This window comes from Anser cygnoides, chromosome 18 (genome assembly GCF_040182565.1).
Source record: "Anser cygnoides isolate HZ-2024a breed goose chromosome 18, Taihu_goose_T2T_genome, whole genome shotgun sequence".
In the NCBI taxonomy this organism is placed as follows: Eukaryota; Metazoa; Chordata; class Aves; order Anseriformes; family Anatidae; genus Anser; species Anser cygnoides.
In genome coordinates, this window is record NC_089890.1 from 4,410,168 (window position 1) to 4,437,504 (window position 27,337).

Sequence of the window (27,337 nt, forward strand, 5' to 3'; positions counted from 1 at the left end):
GAGCTGCTCCGACACCCGCGGCAGCTGGAGAGCTCCAGCTGGACACGGGCAGCCCACGCATCGCCTCCTCGTTCAGGGATCGAGCGCTGCGGTGGTTTTCACAGAAGCACGGAATTCTCCCGGCTCGGATGGGTGATGGATCCTCCGGTGAGGATCTACGGAGCCGGGACCCTGCCGAACCGACGGCGCTCCCATCGCGGGGTCCTCCTCCGGCTGCAGCCCCTCTGCAGGACCGCAGGGAGCAGCCACCCCGCAGCGGGGGCTCCCAGCACGAGAGGCTCCGCACCGACATCCCCACCCGTCCGGAGCTCAACAAGGGTGCGACCGATCCCGAGCATCCCCGGCTTCGCGGGGCGACCCTCGGCCGCGAACACCCGGGATTACCTGCGACGCACCGCCGGGTCCGGGGCTCGCTCCGGCGCGACGCAGTAATGGGATCGCTCCGATTTGCGGCTTATCCCGGATCAACCCGCTGCCACCAGCCCCGCGCGCTGGAAGGACAAGGGCAGCGGCTCCCCGGGGAGGAACTTTCTCCCCATCGCTCCGGTGGCTGTCCCCGTCCCCATCCCCATCCCCGTCCCCATCCCCGTCCCCATCCCCACGCACGGCAGGAGCCCGGCACGGCCCGGGGAGCCGCAGAGGAGCTCTGGTCCCCAGCTCTGGCCCCTGGGTTGGCCCCTCGGTGTGTCCCCAGGTCTGGTCCCTCGGTGTGTCCCCGGGTCCGCCCTTAGGTCTGTCCCCACGTCGGGTCCCCCAGGTCTGGTCCCCAGGTCGGGTCCCAGGTTTGTCCCCAGGACCGTCCCCAGCTCTCTCCCCAGCTCCGCTCCCCCAGCTCCGTCCCCAGGCGCCGGGGCTCCCCCAGCCCACCCCCGCCGCCTTCCCACCCCCCTCCGCCCCCCCAAGCCCTCCCCAGCCGCCCCCCAAAATCGATCCCCGCCCCCCCGCCCCCCCCGACGCCCCCATCCCCATCACCCCCCAGCCCCCCTCAGGGGAGGGGCGGCCGGGGAAGGGCCCCAAACTTTCGCTCACCGCGCTCCGGCCTCCCCGGGCGGCTCCGGGCGGGGGCGGGCGGCGGGGCCGGGCCGGGCCGTGCCGAGCCGGGGCAGGGGCCGGGGCCGGGGCCGGGGCCGGGGCCGGGGCCGGGGCCGGGGCCGGGGCCGGGCCGGGGCAGAGCCGCCTCCCGCCGCCCGCCTCCCGCCGCCGCCTCCTCCCCTCGGGCGGGGCCGGGCCGGGCCGGGCCGGGCCGAGGCCGGGGCCGGGGCCGGGGCCGGGGCCGGGCCGGGGCCGGGCCGGGCCGGGGCGGGCAGGGCGCCCTGCTCGGGCGCGGAGAGCTCTTTGTTCTGTAATCCCAGTAAGAGTGCCAGCCATTCGCCCCGCCGCTAATCCCAGCCCCGCGCAACAGCAGCATCCATTGGCTGCCATTTACATACAGGATTAACCAGCCCGCAGACCGGCCGGGGGAGGGGACCCGAGCCGTGCCGAGCCGTGCCTGAGCCGTGCCTGAGCCACCCGCCGGGCTGGGGATGGCGGGGGCGCGCTGGGTGGCTCGGCTCGGCCCGGCTCGGCCCGGCTCGGCTCGGCTCGGCTCGGCCCGGCTCGGCTCGGCCCGGCTCGGCCCGGCTCGGCTCGGCCCGGCTCGGCTCGGCTCGGCTCGGCCCGGCTCGGCTCGGCACCGGCCGTGCCCGCAGAGCGCTGCGGGGAGCCGCGGGCAGGGCGCGGGTGGCAGCGGGGCCGATCCCCGGGTGCCTGTCGCCACCTGTTGGTGCCGGCACGGCTCGGCACGGCTCGGCACGGCTCGGCACGGCTCGGCACGGGTCAGCACGGCACGGCACGGCTCGGCACGGCTCGGCACGGGTCAGCACGGCTCGGCACGGCTCGGCACGGCACGGCACGGCTCGGCACGGCACGGCTCGGCTCACCAGGACCGCTGGCCCGGCCGCAAGAGGAGCGGGGCGGGTTTGGGTTCGGCAGCAGGGAACTGCAGTGCCCCCTTCCCGAGGTCCTCGCCGCCCGATGAGCAGGGGCAAATCACATTGTAAATGAAATAGAAATGATTGAAAAGGGCGTGAGGCCGGTTTGACTTGCGAAGTTTTAAAGCCGCTGACATCCCTACCCACCCACACCCCCCCCCCCGAAGCACGTATCACGGAGCCGCTCCATTAGCTGCGTTTTGTGTTAAATAAGTGATGATTTATTACTGCTCCGGGGTCAAAAGGAGAAGAAGACACCGTAGGAGAAAACACTCGCTTTGGGTTTCCAAAGGAGCACGAACAGGGGGTTCAGCCCCCTTACCCCTGGCTCCCTCCCCGTGGCACCAGGCCTGGCAAACCCGCTGCCCTCATCGACCCCTTGCGAGGGGCTGTGCATCACCCTGCACCCCCCCAAACATCCCAAATCCCAACAAAACCCCAGTGAGAATGAAGAATTTGATGGGACGGGGCTGCCTGGGACGGGATTTGTCCCGCTGGTGGCCGGAGCCAGGCAGACCTGCGTGCGTCGCGGTCCCAAAAATGCTCTGGGCATCATCTGTCCCTGGGACCTAAATAACGTAAATGGCAAGCGGAACCACAAGCTCGCTTTTCTGAATAATTAAATGGAAGGTCTTACTCGGAAGAAAGAAATCAGGGCATCTTTTGGCTAATTATCTTTTAGCCAGACCGGGGGAACAAAAAAAAAAGAGCACACAAAATTAATTTAATTAGGTCACCCGGGCGCAGGAGCCCAACAACGGAGTCGCCTGCGGAGCAGCCGCACGGAGCTGCGAGGAGCTCCTCGCCGTGACTTTATCTCCCCCTGTCACCGCGGGGCTCTGCGGCATGCTGCCAGCCAAAATTTTGGGCACCTGACTGGGGAAACCTCGTGCTAAGGGAAAAAATAGGGTAAAAAAACGTGTTTTGATGCGACGCCTGGGTGCGTTGTCCAGGGTTGTCCCCGCTCTGTATCTCTGCTACGCCCATGGCGATCCGCAGGTGTTTTGGGGAGCACTGGCTTGGTGCAGGGCTGTTTTGTTCCTCACGCCCTCTGTAATAAATTGTGTGTGTAAGGTAATGTCCGAGGGCTGCAGGTGCCTTCGTTGGCCAGTGGTTAACAAAGGCACCTCATCCAGTGTGGGGAGCTGGGGGGCGGCCTGTTCTCGCAGATAACCAGTGATAGGACACGAGGGAATGGCTTAAATTTGTGCCAGGGGAGGTTCAGGTTGGAAATGAGGAGACATTTCTGCTCAGGTAGAGCAGTCAGGCGTTGGGACGGGTTGCCCGGGGACGTGGTGGAGTCACCGTGGCTGGACGTGGTGCTTGGGGACGTGGTTTAGTGGGTGATACTGGTGGTAGGGGCCAGTATGGTTGGCCCAGGTGATCTTGACGGTCTTTTCCAACCCTAGTGATTCTGGGAGTCTCTGATTCTATGATCCCCACGTGGGGCTGTGACGTGTTGGAGAGGGAGAGGCCAAAACCATCCTGAAAACCAGGAGAAGCGGCCTGGGACTGCAGCGTGGGTGAGGGCTGCGAGCTCACCTGTGGGGCTCTGGCCCCGGGGGGACCACCTGGAGGCAGCCCAGATGTTCTCCAGATGTTCTGCAGACGGAGGCTGAGGGCTCTGAGCCCCCACCCTGTGCCACGGTGCCACCACCTCCCCCAGGGACATCACCCAAAGGGCTCCCGATGTGCCCGCGGGATGGAGGCGAAGGCTGGTGCATTCCTCTGCGGCGTTAACGTCCGTGAAAGTCTCTGAAGAAAAAAAAAAAAAACACCACGAAAGGATGAAAGTGGGCAAGCCATTTCATTTGGGGGCTGAAACAATGAGTCTTACAAAAACATCCGACGAGGAGAATGCGGTTTGAGAGGGATGTTTTAATCTGATCTCGCAGTAGAAATAAAGAAATAAAACTTCCTTGTCGCAGTGCTGACAAAAGAAAAGGCAACATAGCCAGAAAACAATTATATCTGCATAAAGATTTTTTTTTTTAATTTGTTAATTAGTGACTGCTGGGCATCACAAGAATCGTTATTTTCTCTGATATGCTGATTTATTCTGTCTCTCGGTGGAATTGGAGATCACAAAAAAAAATGCTGCTTCTTTAGAACAGGGAATAGGGAAAAAAGTTTCAGTAAGGTCAGGAGAAATTTAATTGAAAGAGTGAGTTTCAGTTCTTCTTTCCTAAAGGGGCATTGTATTCCTCAGCTATAGCAAATTGCTGGTGAAAACTACCGAGACAAAACAAAATGGTTTCTGAATTATAGATCAAGAGCAGGACGGTTTTGGGAAGTGCCCTGCAGGACGTTGCCACTGGATGCTTCGGGTGAGTTGTGCAGGAAAGCAGGTGGGGCAGAAAGCAAAATCCAGGGCAAGAAACCATGGGAGGAAAAGTCAAGAGGAGAAGATACCAGGGTCTGCCTCCTGAGCTGGAAAACGTTGAGTTTTAGGGGGGAAAAAAAAAAAGAAAGAACTTTTCAATCCATTTCCCACGCTTGGAGCAGCGAGGCTTTGGACGCAAAGAGGGCTGCAGCAAAACAACCCCTGGTTTTCCAGGCTGTTTGCAGCGAGGCCACGCTCGGTCGTTCTGTTCTGCACTGAAAACTGCTACCACGGGGAGAGCGGTGCGCCCAGGGAGCCAAAATTATTATTAGCTCTTTTGCAAGATATATACGCTATTGAGTAAAATTGGCAAGAATTCCCTGCAAAACCAGAGCTGGTATCTATTGGTTGCAAACACATTCATAGAAAGAGCAAAAAAAAATAAAAGTCTCTCCATTCCCTGCCTGCTGGGGCATAGAGGATGGCTTATATTGAATATTTACTCTGTCTGTCTGCATTTAACATATCTATCTGTGTTGCCAGCTGTCTGCATTTGTGCACTTCTTTGAACGCTGTGCTGCAGAAATAGTTTGCTCTGGCGCAACAGATAAAATGGTTTTCCAGTTGTCTCACGTTCACTCTCTTGAATTATTTCCATGCTAATGAGAGCCCCGCAGAGGCACTCCCAAAACGGAGCCTCGAGACAGCGTCCTGGGGAGCGGAGCAGGGACATTTCCATTTCTTGCCCCCCGTCCTGCCCAGCTCCACGACACGCAGCACCAGCACCCTTCCCAAAGCTGAAGTTGTCACCTTCGGGGTTTTTTTTGGTTTGGCAAGGGATGCTGAATCCTTTGGGAAGGCTGCTGTGGGTACCAGCAGCGTCCCCGGTCTCAGTGAGGTGTGGCAATGGGATCACTGCATGTTCAGCCCCAAATCTGCAATTCCCAGGGAGCTGCTTCCCAACATAGGGCCCCACAGGTCCCCGGGCAGCCCCAGCGAAGCTCCTGGCCCCCTGCCCAGGCTGCTTCCAGCCCCACTTGCACCTCCCCACCTTGCTGCCCAGCAAAGCCAACCCTGACAGAGAGCCCACGGCCTCGCAGCCTGCTACACACTGTGGGTGACCCAAAGACGTCGGTGCCGGTGCCCCCATGACGCTGCCACCCCGTGCAGAGCCGGGTTCTGCTCGGGGCACCCACCTGCTCGCGCCCTTGCAGCACCAACGCCAAGGGCAGGAGGCATTGGCATTCCCAGCGGGTCCCCATGGCGCAGAAGTAAACTTAACGACATTATCCGCCAGTCTGGTAATTAATGCCCTGGATGCTTTTTATTGGAATAAGCGAGGGCCAGAACATGCCGGGGGTTTTAATGAGGGGCTGTGATGGAGAGGTGCAGCCCCTGCTTTCCCCCGGAAGGGGATGTGCCAGGGCTCGGGGGTGGTTTGGGGCTGATTTGGGGTCTGCCGGGGCTGTGATCGCCCCAGGGTGCCTGGCACTTGATGCTGGGTGCCCCCAGGCTGGTCCCAGCCCTGCGCCCACCTCACCGGTGGCCCAGGAATGATGCTCGCCCCTTAGCTCAGAGCTAAGCGCCATGCTGCACCTCACCGGCTCTTTCTTTTAAACGAGATGCTTCCAAAATCCCTAAATATTGGGGAAGAAGCATTTTGCCGAGACCTTTCTGGGGCAGGGAGCGGGCAGGACCCGCTGCCCTCCAGCACCCCGACCGCGGCGCCGGCCCTCGTGCCCCTTTTCCTCCAGCACGGCTGGATCTGTGGTTGATCCCCCTGCTATTTTTAATACAGATGCCTTATTGAGATTCAAATGAATGTTTCAAATCCTCGCTCCTTTGCATAATTCTTTTTAATTAACACTTCAAAAGGTTTGAACACAAGATCCGTGCTATTTCCCTAACGAAGTTGACTGAACCTCCTTTCGCCCAAAGCTCCCCTGCGACGTTTCCGAGGGCGAAAGCCGGGGACGGAGCTGTCCCCAGGTCCCGCAGGTGGGAGGGTGATGCTGTCTGGGCTCGAGCTCTGCAGAAATACCAGCTAAGGAAAGAGAGGGGCGAATTGCTGCTGGGCAGGGGCTGCCACCCCACTGCCCACTGAGCAGTCAGCAAAACATCCTGGGTTCAGCACAGAAAAAGTGACCTTCGAAGTGGATGGGATTAAGGTTGCTGCTCTGCCATCCCCTGCCCCAGCATCAGCTGCTGCCGTCACACAGTTTTGCTTCCCAAATGGAACAAAATCTCCCCAAAAAGTGAGAGCTGAAGCTTCTCACCAGCCATCCCGAGCACAGGTTGCAACCGACAGCCCTGAGGATATCACATGGGCATGGGGCAGAAGCAACAAGGTCCCCGTCCGACCGTCATGCTGTCACCAACCCATAGGTACCCCTGGTATGGAGCGGGATGAGCCCCACTTTGCGGGATCAGGCCCCAGAAGATCAGGGCGGTGCCAGCAAATGCGGCAATGGGCTTTGGTTTTAATTCCTGCAAGCGCAGAAACAATTAGACACAACAAAACTGTATAATTAGGATTTATTAAGAGACCATCCCAGACATGCGAAAGAAGTAGGTTAGACAGCGGCCTTTGTTCAGCTACAAAAGATGTTAATTTGCAAATACTCTCAATATTCATTTTTTGTTATTTAGGCTGATGTTTTGAAAGTCTCCGATAAAATGAGAAATCTGGACTAAGCATTCCAGTTGCATTTCCAAGCACAGGAATCCGGCTTTGATGTTCCCCTTGATAACATCTTTTTCGAGCCTTGACTGCATCAAATTAAATTCTGATTACTCTGATAGCGCAATACAGCTTCCAAATGTATTCAGGTGACTTTTTGTTCTGGAAGGAAATTAGCTGTTTTGACAAGGATGCTCGTTAGACAGCAGCGAGATGGGGAAGAAATACCCTTATGATGGACGAAGGATGCTCCTGGTCCCAAATCCAGCACTGGGGTTCTGGCATTGGGGCGGTAGCGGGGAGAGGGCACAGGCAGCCCCTGCAAAGCAATTTCTGGAAGGAAGGTGCAGATTTGTGCCTTTGAGGGTCTGTTGGACCCACTGCCCCCTCAGAAGGAACATCCCACAGGGACGTGCCCTGGGGTGGCAGCTCCTGAGGGATTTGGGGTTGGGTCCCCATGCAGAGCCACCTCCCTTTTCCTCCCCATCCCAGCCCGGGGCTGCACCCACATCGCTGTCCCCATGCCCGGGTCCCTCCGCGTGCTCCCGGCGCTGCCGCTCCCGACCCACGCTCTGCTCCACGGCTCCACACTAGGATGAAAACAAAGTGCAAATATTATTGTTGGCAGAGATTACCAGCTCCCCCACCGCGATTTAGGCATCTTTAAACTTCATGTTTTATTAATCTTCGCCGAACGATTAACGGCACGGAAACGTTATGTCGGCAAACAAAGGCGTGTGCTACAGCGTTACCTCTGTGAGACACCAGGGCTGGGGCACCCGACTGCACACACATCGGTGCTCAATGAGAGATGGAAGCAGCATTTCCCACACCACGCAGGTCTCGGTGCCCACCCTCCTGGGCTGCTGCAGCATTTTAAGCTCTGATACCAGTGAGGAACAAGAGCCTGTGGAAGAAAAACATGTGGAAAAGACCCCCAGGGGTAGGGTGCCTGGGGATGTCCTGGTGGCTCAGGGGGCAGCAGCTCTGGCACCAGCCTCCCTCTGCTCAAATGAATTATTCTCCTTCCAGCCAGTGAAGCACGCAGTCGGTGGATGCAATCGCCCCCGATCCTGAAATGAGCAATGCAGTGACCGAGGGCCCCGCTGCTCTCATCCAGCTACTGTAGGAGACCCCAGCACCTTGCAATGCAGAAGGCGAGGGTGCTGCTGAAGCAGCAAAAAGCCCTAGGTTGCTTTGAACCCCCCCCCCCCCCCCAAAAAAAAAGGCAGGAAAACACCACAGCCCCTACCCTACAGCTCATTTACTGCCCTGCCTGGGATAACGCTGCCTGGCGGCGTGGTTTCATTGCCTGTTGTGTGCAGTTTTCTTGGGGCCTGGCCCTGGGATCAGGCCAGGGCCTGCAAACCTCAGGCCCTGTTCAGGAACAGCCTAAAGCTTCCTGGTGCCAGAGGGCACTGGAGAGGGATCTGGGGGACCAAAAAAAAAAAAAAGAGCTGGGAAGGCAGCAAGGCAGCAGCACCTTTTCCTCTTAAGTCATACGACAGGTGCAGTACTGGGAAAGTCGTCTTGGGGCAAGTGTTCATCCGTGTGCCTACAGCCCACGGGAGTGTGGAAACGCTGGAGAAGCACAGACAAACAGCGGTTTCCTTGCTTCCTGGGGTGCTGCCAAGTCAGGCCCAAGCTCAACAGCAGCTAAGGGCTCGCCCAGCAAAGAGCACAAGAGCACCCAGCCCCAGAGCAAAGCTGGACGAGGACCGTGCCCTGTGCTCCCCGTGCAGCCATCTCCAGCCCCTTCTTTTCCTAGAGCAGAGAATCGCCCGAACTTTTTGCAGTTTTGCCTTTGTTTCCCAGCACCCCACGGCTCAAAGACACCTGACCATGGGGCCAGGAGAAGCCGACAGGTGGGGAGGATGCAGGGTCTGGTCCTTACCTGGGGCACGGGGAGCAGGGCCAGCGCCACGTGCCTGTGCCCATCACTTCTCATCCCAGGGGAGGGAGAGCAGCAGCAGGTGCCTGACTTCAGCCACAGAGTTTATTGTTTAGTAATGAGCTCACCACACCAGCAAGCCAGGACAGGGGTGATGGTACATGAATACATATCTGGAGTAGTTACACAGACCGAGATTTGTACAGCTTTTGTACAGAGGAAGAAATAAAATGAACCATAACAAAATAGACATTAGCAGTCAAACCTTTTTTTTTTTGTCTTTTTTTTTATCATACTAACAAAATCCGATAGCCAAAAAATGACTAAGCTACAAAATTTGTAATACATACTGTACGGGTAAAAGGTTATCATCCATTTACACATCTAGTATCACCTTTATTCTGGTAACTTACATGAGGCCTACAGGATCTTAGTGTATTAATAATTCCCTACAAGATAGTGTTGAGCTGCTAAAGCTGCCAAACAACAGAGTACTGGAATTTTTGTTAAGACATTTACAGTGTCATTTGCATTACTGTGTTTTATTGAAACCCTCATGCACCTCTTCTGCAAGCCAGAGGAACCGCTGGGGTAGGCAAGAGCCGTAAAGGCTGGGCTGGTGCCTTCACCCCACCGTGCAGTAGGGCAGCAGCAGGGTACCGCCCCTTGCTCCAGGTCTCCAGCTGTTGCAGGAGGAATAAAGCTGAAATCACCAACCAAGACTGATTTTTTTAATTTTTTTTTTTTTTTTTTTTTTTTACCCTTTGGTCAAGAGGGTTATAGAAGAAATGACTGAAGATGGAGCAGGACGTTTTCCTGCCCAGCACGGAGCCATGATATACCTGAATTTCTCAGCCTTCAGCAGAAATCTGTCACTAACCGTAGTGGTAGCGAGCCAAGGAGCCTGGCGGGCACGGGACAAGCTCCTGCTCCGCAGCCTGCCCCGTGCTGGGGGGACGCAGCCCCCTGCCGGCTCTCGGGGATGGAGACAAGAGCGTGGCTGAAGCCAAAGGGGGAGTAAAGGCACAAACAGGAACCAGTCCCTGACCAACGACAAGAGATGGGTGCATCAGCGCTGCAATGCCCTTGGAAACCTCCCCCAAAGAACAAAGCCAGTAAGACCAAATATTGAGAAATACTTTATACACCACCACAAATAGGCAAAAATAGCAATTAAACTTACAAATAAATAGAGGAGCCGGGGAATCTCCTTGTCCTTTCCGAGTTTGTCCCTAGTTTGGTCTCTGACAACCTCTGCAGAGCGGCCACCGGAGCCAGGTATCCTTGGGAAGCCTTTTGGTGAGGGAGGACATGGCTGGTGGCCAGCCCCCTCCTGGCCACCTCACAGGGGTGAGCTGAAGCCCAGACTGTGTGATAACGTGTCCTGTGCCCGGGAGCAGCTCCCATGGACCTGCACCTCAAGGGGGGTGCGGACACAAGGGACCCAGCTCCCCCCCGCTGCCCTTTTCGGCACAGCCTCTGCTGAGAAGTGCCATCAGCTCCTGGCTGAGCCGTAGGGAACAGCACAGCTATTTACAGCTGGAGAAGACCACCAGCATTAACTTTAAACCTGCTCTGACCCATCTGCTGCTGTCCTGCAGTCTCACCCGAGCTGACCGGGAGGAGCCGTGGGACTGAGCCGCTCAGAGGGGACGGTCCCTGGGGGGAGGCAGGAGCCAGCTTCTCCCCCAGCCTGAACCAGTGCTGACTCGGGAATTCCTTCGTGGAGCCACCTACATGCTCCCCAGAACCACTCCTGGGGGATCCTGCCCTGTGCGGAGCCAAAGGTTCGTCAAGGGAAGTGGAAAATAAATTATGAAACAGAAGGGGCTCTCACACCCATGGGTGTCCGGGAAGCCCTGGGCTTGGAGGCAGGCGGCAGGACAAGGAGCACCCAGCATTGTCACCGCTCTGCTGCCACCAGGAGCTGTGGCAGTGACTTCAGGGCCATTCAGCCAACAGGAGAACTTTGGGAAACACCAACCCTAAATTCTTAAAGACAGCATCTCCTGCTGAGGTATTTGCTATTGCAAGCTGTAACAAGGAATGCTCTCTGGGATTTTCTGAAGCGATGGAGTTGAATACACCAACCAGAAGGATTTTTATCCCCTGAAACATCCCAGTGCTAGGCAGGTTGGTGGTAATCTTCCTGGTGATTAGTAAGAACTGATTAAACACTTCTACAAGGCAGGATGGGATCCCACTTGAACCATTTCCAGCCAATTAAATCCCACATCCTTCCCCCCCCCACGAGCCAGATTTAAGCCATGTTTTCTGACCCACTTTACTCCCCTGAAGTCACCTCCCTCCCTCTTCCTTCCTTCGAGTGGGGGGAGAGCTCATCAGTCCTGCAGCGAGTGAGCGGGGCCCAGCACTATATCGCAGCCTGGATGCAGCCTTGCAACCCACTAAGAAGAAGTGGCACAGTTTCATAGGAAATCAGGGCAAGAAGAAATGAAGCTGACATGCCGTGGTGTTCGTCTCCCCGTGTCTCAGATCTCCTCTCAGTGGCCTCTTTTCTTCTCATTCACGGATGTCCCCTCATAACACAAGAGCTTCTGAAAACTGGAGGAGCCAGGCACTAAGGGAAGCCTGGTAAAATATTGCTATTATTTTTCCCTGTAGTATTAAACAGTGAAGCTGAACTGGACTCTTTCATAGGATGCTGTTTCACAGCTTTAAGAGCATATTCTCCTCTTACTCCATCCTAATATCCCCAGGAGCTGTGGTGCAAAGATGCAGAGAGGAGAAAAGCCTCCAGAAGAAGGAACAAGACCAAAGAAACCACATGCTTCCTTTGCGAGCCAGCCAGTACCCATTGTCATGGCACAAGGAGACAGCAGCACCCACCTGCACGCTCAGGATCCCAACTGCAAATTTGGGTGCTTGCCTGGGCCTGCACTGCCCTGCGCAGACACAAGAGCTGTGCGGGCTCCAGACTTGGATTCCTTCTGCTCCAATTGCTCGTATTCATGTCACACACAGCATTTCTGTACCCATCAGATATAGACAGCCTGCATGAATGCTCACAGCAGCACCTTAGTTTCCTCCATTCCCAGAAGCAGGGGACAGACACTATACCAAAGCCAAGGGCAGGCAACCCCCAATTAGCTGTTAAATTAAACAGGCAAGGAGGGAACGACCTCCTCAAGGCACCTGTCCCACACTGACTGCAGCCAGCAGGGAGCCCTCAGGCTGGTGACGCTGGGATGTGGCTGGCTGTGGAGCCTGGTGCTCAGGAGACCCAAAAAAGATGAACGTGAACCAAGAAGACGAGGCCGGGCAGCCTGGCTGCGGCCCAGGTATCATTGGGCCTGCCCAGTGACCTCTCTGCAGGGAGAGACCAACCAAAATTGAGTGAGGTGTGCCTGCCCCTCATCTCAGAGCCACCACAGCTCCTTACCCACACAGCAGTGGGTAAGAAATGAAATAAATACCCCTCTAAAACCAGATTATTTCCCATGACATGCTATGATACAAGTACTAAGTGAAGCCTCCATGCTCCAGAACCAAATGTCTTCTGCCAGGCGAGGAACGAGACGTTTCCCCACACCCCGTCCTCCTCAGCCTACGCGTACCGGTGCGAACCATCAGCCCAGCAGGTTTCACTCGCTTGTGCAGGTCTTCAAGACACTGGGGTGGGTGGAAGGGAAGGGACACACCATGGGGGAAGCGTGCTACCTCTGGGCACATGCTTTGGAGCTTAACACCACAAACAGATCCCTTTGCAGTTCCTGTGGGGTTACAGGGACTCACTGACACTTCAGCTACCATCGGGGGCAGCTGTGACCCAGATCACATCAGACAGTGGGACAAGGGCAGCTCAAACAATACAAATTCCACAGTCAAAATCAATACAGGTAAGTACCAAACCCAGAGAGATCTTTCTGCTTCCTCCTGGAACAATGGCTGTCTTGGAAAACTGGACTCCAGGATTGTCCTGATTACATCAGTTAGTACATTATAAACATTGTCCTGCTTTAAAGTGAAAATACTGTGTCTAGTCTTTTGGAGGTGCTAAAGCCAGATGTGGTATTGGTTTTCCTGACTGGGCACAGGAGCTGATACTGGCATGAAGTGATCCTCTCCACCTCTTCTCCATCAGAGATTCTCCTGGAAGAAAAGAGACCTAGTTAGTGAAATGAGAGGAAGCACAGAGGTCTTTTTACAAAATGGGAAACTAAGCCACAGAATTGGATGCCAGGAGAAGGGAATTCAGGCTCATTATGCCCTGACCCCCTGCACTGCCCAGTAGGCCACACTGCCTCTTCCTCAGGCTCGCCATCCTGCCTGTAAGGACATGAAGCTTAAGGCTACAGTTCGTGCCCTACATCATAAAGAACAGGGGACATCAACAGGGCATGTTCCAGGAATGCCACCCATTTAAAGGCTGGCACGTAAAGGGCATGTCCTAGCTGATCCCGACAGGAGTCATACAGGTACTGACCCAGAAGATGGAAGAGCTCTCTTCCAAGTGCTTTCCCCTAGAGCAAGGACCTACTGTCCCTCAGCATGCCTCTCACTAGCATCTTCCTGATGATGCTGAGAACTTTTAACAGTAAGATGATGTTCCCACCACACTCGGGAACCAGGGTTGTGCAAAGCCCCGTGTTCTCACTGGAAATGACATGGTCAAGCTTTGCTGGCAGACCTGCCTCCATTCAAGCCCTGTCCCCAGCACAGCAGGCAAGAAATGACACCAAGCAGTCACAGTTTTAAGCAACATTCTGCTTATAGCTTACCTCTTGTTTGTGGGATTTATCCTGCTGGTGAATCCCATTAGCAGACCCAGAATTTCCAACAGTCTGCAACAGAGAACAGACAATATTTACTGAAGAGAGACCGAGCCTAGCGTTTGCCTATGCGGGCTGAGGTCTGGCAAGACCGCCTTCTCCTCTCTTAGCAGCCCAACACTCAGCAGCCACTCCATGCAAGGAAAAGGGAATGCAAAAATCCCACATCAACTTTGGCAAGAAATTTCCTGACCTCTGCATCCTGGCCCAATCCCCACATGGGGGATTGTGTCCTTCCCAGCTATAAAATATCCCCCGAGTTCCTACATGGACACAGAGCGGCTCTTCACTTCTGACTCTTAAATCCTGGTAAACAAACCATCAGCCAAGGGCAGCATTAGCTGCAAAACACAGCACAGGGAACATCACAGCAGCAAAAAGGACATTTGCCGTTCCCCGTTTCCCATCTCTGGGGACGAGTCTGGCAGCCAGGACAAGCTGTTCTATCTTTAGAAAGCACAAGAACTTTAAACATTTATAATGTTTCTTTAGGAGGGATAATATGGAGCCCTTCAGCTTCAAAATGACAGCACAACCAGCACAAACAAGGGAAGAAAGCTGCAGCTTGAAGACACAGCATGCCAGATGTCAGTTGCTGGGGTCTCAGTAATCAGATTCACAGTTGGTGAATTGCTGGTGACAGCAAAACCAGAAGTTACGGGGAGACAAGACCGCAAGGTTTAAAACCCATCATATTTTAAAACCCATCATATAGGGGTCCCAGCTACTGTTCTTGCTTTGACCGTGAAGGTGCATAATCAGTTCCACAGAACTGAGGGTTAGCTTGGGCAGGAAAACCAGACAAACTGAGCTCTGCTTTGAGAGCCTGCACTGCTTGTCTGGATGGATGGCAAGAATGATGCCACTGGTCACTCAGCCTTGGGGTACTGCACCCATGGCCAGGGGGAAATACAGGCCTTGTGCGAAGCAATATACCCGACCTTGCCTGCAGCACACCCAATCTGCACACTGAGCAGCTTTCAGGTGCCAGGAAACAGGTTTGAAATTTGGTCTCAGTACATGATCACGATAATGAACACAAAGTGGTGTAATTTGCTTCAAATTAAATAAAAAAGCTCCCTGCACAATCACTACAAGTTCTCTCAGAAAAAGGTCTGAGTGCCAAATCCTTGTCATTTCCTGCAAAGCTGCAAGATCAGGGTCTCCCAAGACATGGAGAACAGAAAGAGCCTCTTCCTCTATTACAGGACAAATACTTTGCAGCTGCAGACATAGAAGCAGCAAGGCAGCAATTAGCTGACAATGAGACGAAGACACAGAGTGCCATTATGCTCCCTCAGCTCCTGCACCTCCTCGTCTAATAGCAAGGCCGGCCATGCAGATCAAGGGCTGCAGAGCAGTGGCTGACTAAGCCTGCAAAGGGAGAGCAGCAGCAGCTTGTGGTAATTAGAGATTTCCTCCTTGAGCACGCTGTGAAGGCTTTGCAGACAAAGGGAGAGCAATGCCAAGCCAGATCCCTGGGCAACAGCTGCTGCTGGCAGAGAGGAGACAGGAGGTCAGAAGGTAGTGCAGAATGGGTTAGAGCAGAGATGTGGCTTCTAGAGAAGAAACATCAGTTCCCAAACCATTGTGCCACGATCTCTTTAGGCCAGCAATGTCCCCAGGCTCAGCCCAAAAGCCCCTGGTTAACAACTCCCCTTTATAGGGGAAAGGATGAACAGACATCATACTGAAACCAGAGAGCTTTGATCCAGACTTCCTTGTAACTTAGACACTTTAAAAATCTGACATCAATAGAAGTTTGAAGCTTAACTTCACTCAGTAATCCCCTCTCTGTCTCTTGATACCGCAGTTTGTAGTTGAAAGCATAATACTATCTTGTTGTATCTCCGGGATTTCTTCAGCATGAAAGTATCAAAGTAATACCGGGGATAGATTAGCTGACCTCATAAGGTCCATTCCAATTCACTTTATTTAAGATTAGTTATTTTCTACAGTTGGGGAAAAAATAATTACCACCTGCACCACCTCTGGAGACAGGAATGTGAGCAGGAGGATTTCCTGTTCTCAAGGGACTCGGCATTAAAGCAAACAGAGAACAACTTCTCCCGCCCCTCCCATAGCTTACAACAGATGAGGTTGTCACGATGCATTTTCATTTGACACATAGCAATTACAGCAGAAGCTAAAGTAACTCTGGGGTACTGACAGGATTATAGCATGCCTTGGACTGCCACAAACTTGTCATCACGACTACAGCTGTCCCGTCTGGTGCTGGCAGACGGCTGCTGCACCGCGGGATATAAAGAGACCGTCTGCAGCAGTCTGATGCTCAGCTGAGACAGCAGAGCTTTCAGGGCTGCAGCTTTTACCTTGTGCTCTCCTCCACGCAAACAGCTGTTTGGAGAGCCTGCTAACTGCAGGGAAGATGGTGAGAGAGGAGGGTACATGATACCCCGGGTTACCCCCCACAACTCCCACCTGTGCTGGGTGAAACAAACTCTGCCCGTTCTCCTTGTCTACTGGCATGTTCTGTACTATTCCAAGGTGTCTGCCCGAATTGTAGCTCATTACTGCACAAGAAAGAAGTTTTCCAGTTCAGGATTTAAGTGAGAAAGTATCAGAGGAGCACTCTGTATCTGGCCTCTGAGGGCCATGACCTGATTGCAGACAAGAGAAAATACAACTGGAAGAGAAAAAAAGGACATGAAGCTAAAAGCTTGGCATGAGGGGCAGGTCACTTCACAGGAGGAATCGGTCAGGGCTTAGACACCACAGGTACGAGATAGAAGAGGCCAAACATGAAGAATCAGTTTATTTGCAGCCTTCATTTTCACAAAGAAGGATGCAAGACAACAACAGAAGCAGTTTTGCTTTTCTCAGAAGAAGCAAAGGGATACTAGAGTAAGTCAGGAAGAGAAGAGTGACTTGAACGGGAACATTAATGGTACAGAAGCAAACTTAGATCAGATACAGATGCCTCCAGGAGCTCATAAAAGAAATGGAAAACATGTTCCCAGAGTCACCTCTAAAGTTTGTGCTTGAGGACTGCAAGACAATCCTTCTCAAAGAACAGACATGGCAGAAATGCTTAACTTCCGTACTATAAGTGTTCTGGACACTCACAGTGTCCTTCAGAACACTTATAGTACGGAAGTTAAGGACAGTATAGGAGGAATAAGGACACTTAAGAAATTTTCCTAATGACGGCTTGCAATTTATTTTGTTTTGAAATCCAAAAGAAAGAAATATTTCTCTCTTCAGACAGTTGTTTGGAAACAACTACAGCACATCCCAAAGAGTACTCTAGACCATTACCTCTCTCTCAAAGAGATGGCAAAACCTGTATATAAACTTTCTTCCATTGTTCATGGGCAAGGAAACGCAGTCTTGTCTGGGTGAATTTAATTCTCCCCAAAATCCTTCATGAGATCTGTGCCTGTAGTGCAGAGGTATGCAGCCACCACATCACTGTACACAGAGAACAGTTACTCACACTGCAACCTTCCTCAAAACACCACTTTTAGCAGCCATTCTTACAGAGCACAAAAGGACCTGTAATTACCAACTAGCAAGGCTTTTGTTAGTTTTAAACAACATCTGAGAGAAGAAAATCTTGCCAGGCTGCTTCTAGCCAAAAGGAAAAAAAAACAGCTGACTGCATCACCTCCCACAGCACAGGGAGGGATCCCAGGGGATTGCTCAGGACAGATGACTGCCGAGGGCTGAGTGACCTGGGAAATGAGTGCTCTACCTGTGTTTTCTCTGAGGAAAGCCTCATTGCTTCCATGAGCTTCTCCATCTGGTGGCCCTGCTCCAGCGCGTTGCGCAGCACGTCCTCTGTGCTGACCAGCCGGTGCTGCAGCCGGATCACTTCTGACTCCGAGGAGGGGTCGATCAGGGAGTATCGCCTCTGATCCGTTACTGATTTTTCCTTGTCCTTATAAAACGATGAGAGAAAAGCTTTAGATACAAAACTATAGCCACAGAAACAAAACATCACAAATTTGCAGTAACTAATATAACCATGTTTTGATTTCAACAGTAGATGGGGTCAGAGCACAACTCTAAAGGCAATCATATCAAATGCAACCAGCAGAAGTTCAAATTTATTCCCAACAGAGTTCAAACGAATTATTCACGTTTCAACCACTGGAGGCCACTGAAGTACACTGGAATTAGAGGATGTTGTTTTACACATCTTCTGATCTAGGAATAAGCAATATGGGGGAAACTGACTGGCTTTCAATTACTGCCAAAGATTTTAGCCCTGTTTAGCCATGGATCTAAAATCTGTGGGAACAGGGAAACAGTGGAGGACAGCTGGACATTTCATTGCTTAATGAGGTGCTGCTAGGCCAGGCCACAGCTCACAGGGAGAGTCATGGAAGTTCCCATCAGAAGCTCACTAGCAATGACAGCAAGCCTCATAACCTGGAGTAAAGGTGAAGTGCTAAAATCCTCCCAGAACAGCACAGAACCCCTCCAAACCCCTGGCCAAAGCCAGGAGGGGTTGGTTTTGATGCTCTCACCAGCACGACCAGTTTCTCTCGCAGCCCTTTGATGTCATCTTTGAGCTTCTGCTCCTTCAGCCGCCACTCAGCTTTGTGCACCTCCCGGCTCAGGTCCCGCTCTGGCCCCGGCGAGTGTCGGTTTGCCTCCAGTAAGAGTGCTCTCAGCTCATTCAGGCTCCTGGAAGGAGCAGAAAGAGGTGAAGACATCTCCAGAGGCTGCACACCACTGGCACTGGAGTGCCAGGCTCCCTCTCACCTTTGCTACAAACCCCAGGAAAGGCAAACCAGCAAACCCATCCCAACTCCCACTTCTACAGGGGCTCCAGATCTCCTCTCCCCCTCTTTGTGCCAGCTTTGAAGAGTCTGAGACCCCCACAGGCCCCATGTTTCACAGCAGGGCAGCAGCCAGCTCAGCTGACTGGTAGATGATGATATTCAGCACCCATATGGGCACTGAGCTGCGTCTTGCCACTCCTGATGAGCAGTGAAAGGGCAATCCCTCCAGCAATCAATTGCCCCTGTTTTTAACCAAATTCCCTCATGAATAGGGAAACTAGGGGCTGGATTTCAGCAGTTCAACCTGGAGATTTCTTTTGGGGGTGAGTTACAGGACTCTGAACACACGTACCACCCACCCACCCCGTCACCAGCTCCTGTCCCTCAGGCCCACACACTGACCTTTCCTTCTTGAGCAGCTCCTGGCTAATCAGGACCAGCTGCCCTGAAGCATCGTGTGTTTTCTTGGTCAAGGCTTCCAGCTCACTTTCCAGCCTCTTCTTCTCTTTTAATACTGAATCTGCCTTCTTTTCTGCAATTTTGCACTTATTTTCCAAAGCTAAGAGAAGCAGAGGATACAGGGAGGAAGAAAGGTTGCTTATTTCTTTACTCACATTTCTACTTTCTGCCTTCCCCAGTTCCCAGTTCTAGAAACACAGGCCTGGTGAGCTCTGGATCTGGCCCTGCTTAAGGGGAGATCTCAGACAACACACCCAGCTCCATTTCTTTCAGCTTTTGACATTCAGTGAACATTCAGTGAGCCCAAACCCCTCCTCGCTTCATACAAATGTCTTCTGCTGGATTTGTTCTCTTCACGGACTGAAACCCCTGAACAAATTCTTGGCAATGATGCCCACTAACAGGCAGGCAGTGTCATGTCTTACACCTGCCTCTTTGAGCACCTGGGCCCTTATTAACAAAAGTACAAAGGATGAGCAGAGAAACGCCTTGTTCCCACCGGCACAGGATTAGGGAAACTTACCACTTACTTGGGCCCTTAGGGTTTCAGTCTGGGACACCAGCGATGACACCTCTTTGTCTCGTTTACTCAGCTTGTCTTGGAGGTCTTTAAGCGAATGAAAAGAAAAAGGGAGATTAGAAGCCTGGAAAACACTGCGCAAATCAGGAAGGTATGGAGCATGGGGTTTAGGGTCAGGGAGCATAGTGCCAGACGGGAGGTGTGACAGGGGCATTGCTCACTGCCTCTCACCCTATCCAGGCATTAGCAGGCAGGATACACAGCTAGGAGGTCATATTGGACAGGTTTAAGAAAGAAAACACAATGGGGGAAAAATAAATAAGAATGAAACTTTAATAAAAAAACACAGGAAAAAAATAAAAAACCTTTCAGCACATTTCCTTGGGTTACCTACTGCACTGGAAGGCAGACACTGTTTCAAAAGATATTTTTTTTTATTCTGGAACTGTATTTCCACACTGAAGAGCTGTAGATCTGAAGCATGATGCTTTTAAGGCTCAAGTCTGTTTTTAAAGTACATCCTGTATGTAGTTCGTTCAGCATGAGGCCACATGAGCACGAACTGAGCGGGCATTATAAGAGTGGTGGCTGATGGACCTGGTTACGTTCTGCCCTCATGAGGCACAATCCCTTGTCAATCAGCATACAATTTGGTACAACATATGCATCGTCCTGTACCTGCAAAACCAGCGATGTGAGACACTAATATATAGCAAGCACTAGCAGCATATGGAAATAGGAGTAAGCACCCCCGTCTGAATTCACAAAACCGGAGGAACATAAACTAACCTAATTCCTACTGGGTAAAATATAAGTTACTGGGAGAGTCACAGTAATCTGTTTAGATTGCTACATCCTTAGCGGGACTTCAGAAAGGGCTGTGCAGAGAATGGACTCCTTAGAGGTGCATAATTGAGAGAAAGCTATGACACCACGAGTCACATTTGAAAAGAGAAGCGACAAGTTAGTGGTTTAAGATCACCTTTGTGATCTACACTGGAAAGACTTCTCTTCTAAAAGCAATCCTAAGGAAATAAGGAATAAGGAAACGAGTCCCCTGGGAATGAACAAGGGAAGACAGGACCTGGGAGCACCTCGCATCAGCCCCAAACAGCCCCAGACCCAAGCCACCCGCAGCAATGTGGCAGCACATCACTCCCAAGAGCGAGGGTCCAGAGACTGCCGGGGCCATGCAGCTGTAACCTTGCCGGGCCTGCTGTTGCTCGGATTAGGGGTTACAGCTTTGTGAGGGAGGCTGAACACAATTCAGTTTCAAAGCTATGTTACACAATTTTCCTTAGTGCATAAGCTTTGGGCTTTATTCAAAGGATGGATTTGATTTATAGTGAGCTTTAGTAAGCTTAAAGAAAAGTTTCTAGGAGAGTACTGCTAATGGTAGATACAAATTACATTTAGTGACTGCATTTTACCTGCTGTAAAATCCCTGATGGGGTGGAGTGTGCCCATTTCCCCAGATCTGTCTCCAACCTGCACCACCTACATGGTGAGTGTGCAACAAAAACAAACATCCACCTCTACGTTTGCTCAGTTTAGAGGGCAGAGAAGAGCCAGACAACAAATGCCACGAAGCAAAATAGGAGATGAAATGACTTCCTAAGCCCCTTTCACACAGCTGTGCCTGCAAGAGCAGAAAGTCAGAGAAAGGGTCCCTAGGACAGGGTGCTCCATGACAAAAAGAGCAGTGTCATACCTTCCATAGTCTGCTTCATCCTTATCTTTTCTTCTGAAATGTCATTAGTTTCAATCATCTGAAATAAATATAAAATATGAAAGATAGAACAGCCCTTAACCCGAGGATTCAAAGCAAAACCAAGAGCCACAAAGCCCCATCCAAGCAGAAGTCTACCTGGCATCTGTGTTAGGATGTTTTACATCCTTCTTAGTGGGAAACAAAGACTTTTGTGGAGCTGCTTCTACAGTTGGGTACTACTGAAGGTAAACAGCTATTGTTTGAGAGTGCCCACAAGCAAGAGCTGACTGAGCACAGCAGTGATTCACCCCAAAGGGAGAAGGGATCAGACTTCCCCCCCAAGCTCTGGGTCCAGCTTCCACGTGCTCAGAGCGATGGAAGAGCTGCTCTGATACAGACCAGTCTCCTGTGGCTAACGATGGCCAACATTCAGCCCAAACAAAGGCTGCAAGTGCTCCTCAGCATTCATCCTGAGGCCTTTCAGGCAAGGTTTTCCTCGGCTTCTAAAGAATCTAACTGCATCCAAAGTTGTAAGAACAGCAATAAAATGTTGATAAGAACTAATAGATAATGAATGATATTGATTAAAAGCAAATACTGGTCCAGATAGAGGATTCTGTCTTTTCCCCACCCTCTTTTGCTCATACTGTAATAAAAAGTGTGACTGCAGAGCTCACAGCCTTGCAAATACAGCTCGACTCAGCCAGCAATGCAGGTATATCAGTATTTTAGTCTCCTAGTCCGGCACTTCTCCATAAAACACACCCTTTAGGATGACTGTTCTGTCACCAATCCCATTGGTGACACTGTCCCAAGTTGGTGACACATCCCACTGTCACCAATGCTGCAAGTTCCCCCACTCAAAACAATGCTTGAGGATCTCCATCTTATCTGTCATCTCAGTGAGCCTTGAACATGGAAGAGATCCTTCTTTTCATCAGGTGCAAATACACTTCGTGAGGTGGACATCTTGGAGTAACACAGCGCTACCCGCAGGTACCCTGCGCATGAAGCACACAGGCTTAGCTCCACAAGACTGCCAACACAATCACGCTGCCTGCAACGTTAATAACGCCAATAAAAACCCCGCAGGCGTTCACTCAGCATTGTTGAAAACCTCAGGAAGGGCACAAAAACTGCCTGTCTTCCTGCTCTAAAGCAACAGTCCCATGAGAAAGCAAGACAAATGGCATCAAACTATGCCCAGGCTCCACGGGGACTAGGCCACAACAGCAATAAGACGTGTGTGTGCTCTCAGGGACGTTGGTTTCAGTCCTGCACGGTCACCCACGAGAAGCACAGGCTGTCATCTAGGTGGGGATCCTGTCATTCGCATCCCTTCCCATTTCTTCTTCTTTTCCCACAAAATCCTACACCACATCTCTCCAGAGCCAGTGCAAGCGGCTAGGAGATCCCATGGCAATCCCAAACAGCCTGGAGAGAGGGTGGCCACTGCACAATCCCCAGCCCAAAGGAGATCTGACCCATCCCAGGAGACTTTACCTCTGCCCCCGTCAGGGTAACTTCTCCCTGCACCAAACAGTTTCTGCCTTACAGCACCGTTCAGCTGCACACAACGGCCTAACACCCATTTCCTAGATTCCAGGCTTCATCTAAAGATAGATTCAGGTAAGCCATCAGCAAGAAATTTTGATACCTGTCCAATTTTGGTACCATGCAACTACCAGCCAATGTCTTCTAACAGCTGACAGCAGCGATTAAAACCCAAACTTCCCATTGCAGAGGCTAAAATTCAGCACTTGAAGCCTCTTCAGGGCCAGCAGCCTTCTTTGGGACCTGAGCACATGGTTCCCATCCAGCAGCTGCTGCGGCCACCGCTGCTGAAAGCCCCAAGGTCAGGCCCCAGGAGCTTGTGTGTGCTGCAGGATACGGCTTTAGCAGAAACAGGAGCACACCCAAAAGGGGGGAGAAATATCCTGCCTGATGTACTTCTGGTATGGAAAGTTGTTTAACAGCTCTTTGGAAACAGAGTTATGGCTCTCACTTGAAGGAAAGAAGGCACATTCAATCACAAGACACATTTGTTTGCTTAAAATATTTGGATAGTTAATACTACAGTCACATTAAATTAGCTATGACTTTTTAAAATAGAATTTACCGTATGACACTCAAAAAGTTCTCACCCATGCATTTCTTCCCATGTTTTCCTGATTTTAATTGACACACACTTAAAATAATTATTTCAAGACTCCCTGGTTCTAATCCAACACCAATAAAGTCCCCCTGAGCCCTCTCATTTATTTAAATGGCTCTGGAACAAGCCTCCAGTTTCTTCTTCTACATTCATTCTTGTTTAAATCTTGGCTATAATATGTGATGTCTTGTAATAACAACCCGCTTCTCCCAGGGCCACAGCTGTACTCATTGTTCATGACTCTCTTTACTAGAGGAAATATGTTGAGCAACCCCTGAAACCCCACTAATGCTGTAGATCCCTCCTCAGGCTTTCCTCTCCCAGCCAGCTGAGCACGTCTCTTTGCAGGCACGAAGCTCTGACTTGGCCAACAGTAATTCATGGGCTTGACTTTGCTGCCTCGCAGTGCGACTGGTTTCACTGGGACTGCTCATGTTGGAAAATTAAACACAGGCATTATGTTCACTTCATTGACACCTCGACACGGAACAGATTGTATCCCCAGTGACAGACACCAAATGAATATTCTCAAAACATGCGCATTTCATGGCTCGTTTTCATTTTCCTCATCCCCACGGAGCCAACTTGCAACTTGTCTTTTAGCTCATGCAAAAGCCAAACACAAAGAGGGGTCCAGTCTGGAGCCGGGAGCGGCAATCTCCCCACTTCACTCTAGAGCAGAAGATGTGAGAGAGCCATGAACAAACGCGTGTCCCTCTGCCATGCCACAAAGCCAGGATCACATCCCATGGCAAACAGCCAAAAGAAAGACTCAAAACCACACAAAGGTCACAAAAAAGAAATTGACCTCCTTATATTACTACTGCTTTTATTCTAGCCTTCCTTGGGAGGCTCAGGACTCTCGTTCAATTTTATTTTCCAGGCTTGGTGTCACCCTGACCCTTGCTAGCAGCATTTCCGCTGCAATCCTCACAGGCAGCATTTGCCCTGTCTCTTTAATATGCTGCGAGGCCACACTGCTGGCACACACCTTTCATCCAACACATCGGCTCAGTCCCCCTAACAGAGGCTCTCAAATCATGCTCCACGCGCTGAGCAGGCCGTGCATTCTCTCTCAGCATGGGCAATGCCTCTTCTTTCACCCTGTCCTCCACCTACCCCTAAAGGGCCTTGCTTGATAATGCACCGAGGCTGCTGCAGCTCCTTGGAGGACAGACTTATCGTAGAAATGATGCTTTTCCAGCTAAGAACGCTGCTTGCTCAGAATGAGTCTGCTTCTACCAAACCGTGACAGCCCTATTCTGCTGCCACAGAACTAATGTGGCCTCAAACCCAGATGTGGCCCACTTGCTTCTCTTGACTCTCACTTTTCTACCCGTGCCACTGTACTGGCTTTCAAGAATGGGAAGAAACCCTCAACGTGGAGATGCTCTGCAGAAAAAGCATTATCAATGGAAATTAAAAACATCCAAATACTCTGAGGCACAGACGCCTCAGTGAGTTGCACAAGACCGCAGCTGAGCACTACCCCTAGGAAGTGTTATTAACAGTGATAACGAATAAGCAAAGTGACCCGAAAAGCATACATTTGCATGCTGAGAAGGATGCAGGGCTTCCATGGACTGCAGCTTGTTCTCTAAGACAAGCACTTTTTCCTGCAGTCTGTGGATCTCCTGTTTGCTCTGGGCTTCTGTTTTCTGTAGCGTTTCATAGTCCAACATCTTCTTCTCAGCTAAAGAAATCTGCTCTTTCAAGAAAGCTATTGCTTGTGTCTGGTCTTTATATTCACTGTGAAGTTTCTCCAGTTCATGCACCCTCAGCTCCGCATCTCGACACTTGTCCTTCATATCTTGGAGCTCAAGAAGGTGCTGATTGCTTTTGGTTTCCAGTTGCATTTTCCAGTTGCTGTTGCTTTTTTCCACTTCATCCACAGCCTCCTGCAACTTCAGTTTGAGGCTCTCTTTCTCCTTTATATGAACAGCTGTCTCAATGTCATGCTTTGCTTTCAGGTTCTCCAGCTCAAGCTGGTGCTCCATCTTTATACTCTCCACCACTGCCTTCAGTTCCACGATCTCCTTGTGCTGGGTGTCGGGGCCAGTGTTCAGTGTGGCTTTGAGGTCCTCCAGAGACTTCTGGTGGTCAGAAGCTAATGTGTCCAGCTTGGACTTCCAGTTGTCCATGAGCCCCATGTTCTCGTTAGTGGCTTGCTGAACCTTATGCTTTAGGTCAACGATTTCTTGTGAATACTTCTCATTGATGGCTTTCAGCTTCTCCATCTCCTGCTGGTACTTCTTTAGTGTCTTCTCATACTTCTCCTTTAGCTGGCTGCTCTCCTTCTGGTGCTCCTTGTTGGCAGACAGCAGCTGATCACGTAACCGAAGAGCCTCTGACTGCAAGCCAAGGTGATGCTCGGGAGCCTCTGCCTGGTGAGAGCTCCTCAGGCACTGCCGGAGCTCGTCCACCTCGCTGCGCCTGAGGCTCAGCTCCTCCTCCAGCTGCAGGATTCTGGACTTCTCCGCTACCGTGGTTAGCTGCAACATGACAGAGAAGACAAAGTCAGTGCCCACCTCTCATCGCTGCCCTCTTCCCTTTAGCAAACGTGCTTCAGTGGAAGTAAATCCAAAGTACATTAGTCAAGGTTCAAATAAAAAGAAAACCCAGCGCCCTCCAATCTGAGTACAGTTTTGCACCAGGGTAATTATAGCTAACTGCTATGCCTTTGTGCCAGTTACAATTTGTTTTTCGAATAGGAACCTCTTATTCTCAAGAGATAAACACATACCTTTGAAATAACCCTTGAAATTTGCTAGAGAGCAGCAACAGCAGTTTATGAAAAATAATGTCCCGAAAGGCCATTATATTTCCAGACCAGGCATCTTGCCAGATGATGCACAGAGGAAATGTGACTGCACATGCAGGAGTATCACAAGCATTGAAACCAGCATTAAACATATTGTGTTTCCTTTCGTGCTCAGCAATCCTCAGCCTACAGACCCCACACCTGCAGTGTAATTTGTTTACCCTGGTGTAAAAAGGAGAAGGGATTTTACAGATGAGTACTTGTTAGAGTTTATTAGCAAAGTAAAAAATGACACAGAAGGCTAGAGGATGCAAGACAATAAATCTAGCCATGGTTAACACTGAGCACAAGGTCTGTGGGTTGGTGCCTGACAGTCTGAACACAGCCTAACGGGGCTGAACTACCTGCTGGTCACAGGGAGTTCAGCGTGCTGTGGCGATGGACATAGAAGAGGAGATTTGACAGAGTGAAATATTAGAAAAAGGCTGAAGAAACCAAGAAACCAAGTGAATCTTCCAGTGTCAAAACACAAGCGATCAATTCCATTTCATTCGCCATTTCCCCCGCTAACCCGCCAGCCCGGGAGGCTGGGTGTTTTTGCTTTTAGATGGGCACAGGGGCATTCGAACCATTTAGCCCTTTGGAAAAACCCCACATTTGCGTTTTCCACAACTCTAACAAATCCATTATATGGGAAGCAGGCTCACCGGAGCAAGTGCGCTGCTTCCCACACCGCACAACAACAGCATGAAAAAGCTTTTTTTCCCCACATGGGGCTGCATTTAGGACTGGGCACACAGTTCATACAGGCAGCACATCCTGCTGCTGGCTCAGCGTGGCTGAGGATCAGAGCTGCTCCACCTGGACTCACCACTGCTATCCTCCACCTCAAATCGCAGCTCCCACGGCTGGAGCGGGGGCACAGGGAATGCTGATTGCAATGTTATTTCCTGCCGCAGCCTCGGGGAGCCTCTAGGCAGAATGAATTGTGCAGGGTTGCAGGTATTATTCCGGCATGTTAATTGAATGATGAGTTGTGAAGAGCTCATGGGTCAAATGGTGGCATGGGGCAGAGAAGCAAACTCAGTCTGAGAAATGAATCCTCCCCACAAGCAGCAAAGCTAGGATATATATAGTGCTATCACGTCCAGGAGAGAGAGAGAGCAAATAAAAATCAAACCAAACAAAAACCAGGGAAGCCTAAATTCAAGCCAAAACCAATCAACATCAACAACACAAACCAAAAAAGAAACCCAAAGCAAGGCGTCATGAGCATCAGCACGGGGAAGAAGCGCGCCGCTCTGCAGGCAGGGCAAGTGGGGG

The 27,337-nt window shown here is 51.6% G+C and overlaps 2 protein-coding genes across 12 annotated transcripts in view; both read right to left on the reverse strand.

Annotated features, from left to right (window-relative positions):
- Positions 1-1,296, reverse strand: part of GTF2IRD1 (GTF2I repeat domain containing 1) — a 58,416-nt gene extending 57,120 nt beyond the window's left edge. For 2 of the 5 annotated variants that reach the window (XM_066979634.1, XM_066979632.1), the window contains exon 1: positions 1,030-1,292. The gene's annotated coding sequence lies outside the window, so the exon portion shown is untranslated. Of the gene's footprint in view, positions 1-1,029 lie in introns of all 5 variants that reach the window. The other 3 variants (XM_066979636.1, XM_066979633.1, XM_066979635.1) reach the window with 2 other exon arrangements.
- Positions 1,297-8,955: 7,659 nt separating this feature from the next.
- CLIP2 (CAP-Gly domain containing linker protein 2) overlaps positions 8,956-27,337 on the reverse strand; it is an 80,963-nt gene continuing 62,581 nt past the window's right edge. For all 7 annotated transcript variants that reach the window (XM_048068096.2, XM_048068098.2, XM_048068095.2 and 4 more), the window contains 8 exons: positions 24,801-25,745; positions 21,099-21,156; positions 19,391-19,474; positions 18,811-18,967; positions 18,151-18,310; positions 17,373-17,558; positions 13,607-13,669; positions 8,956-12,977 (listed from right to left, as the gene is read on the reverse strand). In XM_048068096.2, the coding sequence (XP_047924053.1) occupies positions 12,966-12,977; positions 13,607-13,669; positions 17,373-17,558; positions 18,151-18,310; positions 18,811-18,967; positions 19,391-19,474; positions 21,099-21,156; positions 24,801-25,745 (1,665 nt within the window). In that variant the 3' untranslated portion in view covers positions 8,956-12,965. The remainder of the gene's footprint in view (positions 12,978-13,606; positions 13,670-17,372; positions 17,559-18,150; positions 18,311-18,810; positions 18,968-19,390; positions 19,475-21,098; positions 21,157-24,800; positions 25,746-27,337) is intronic.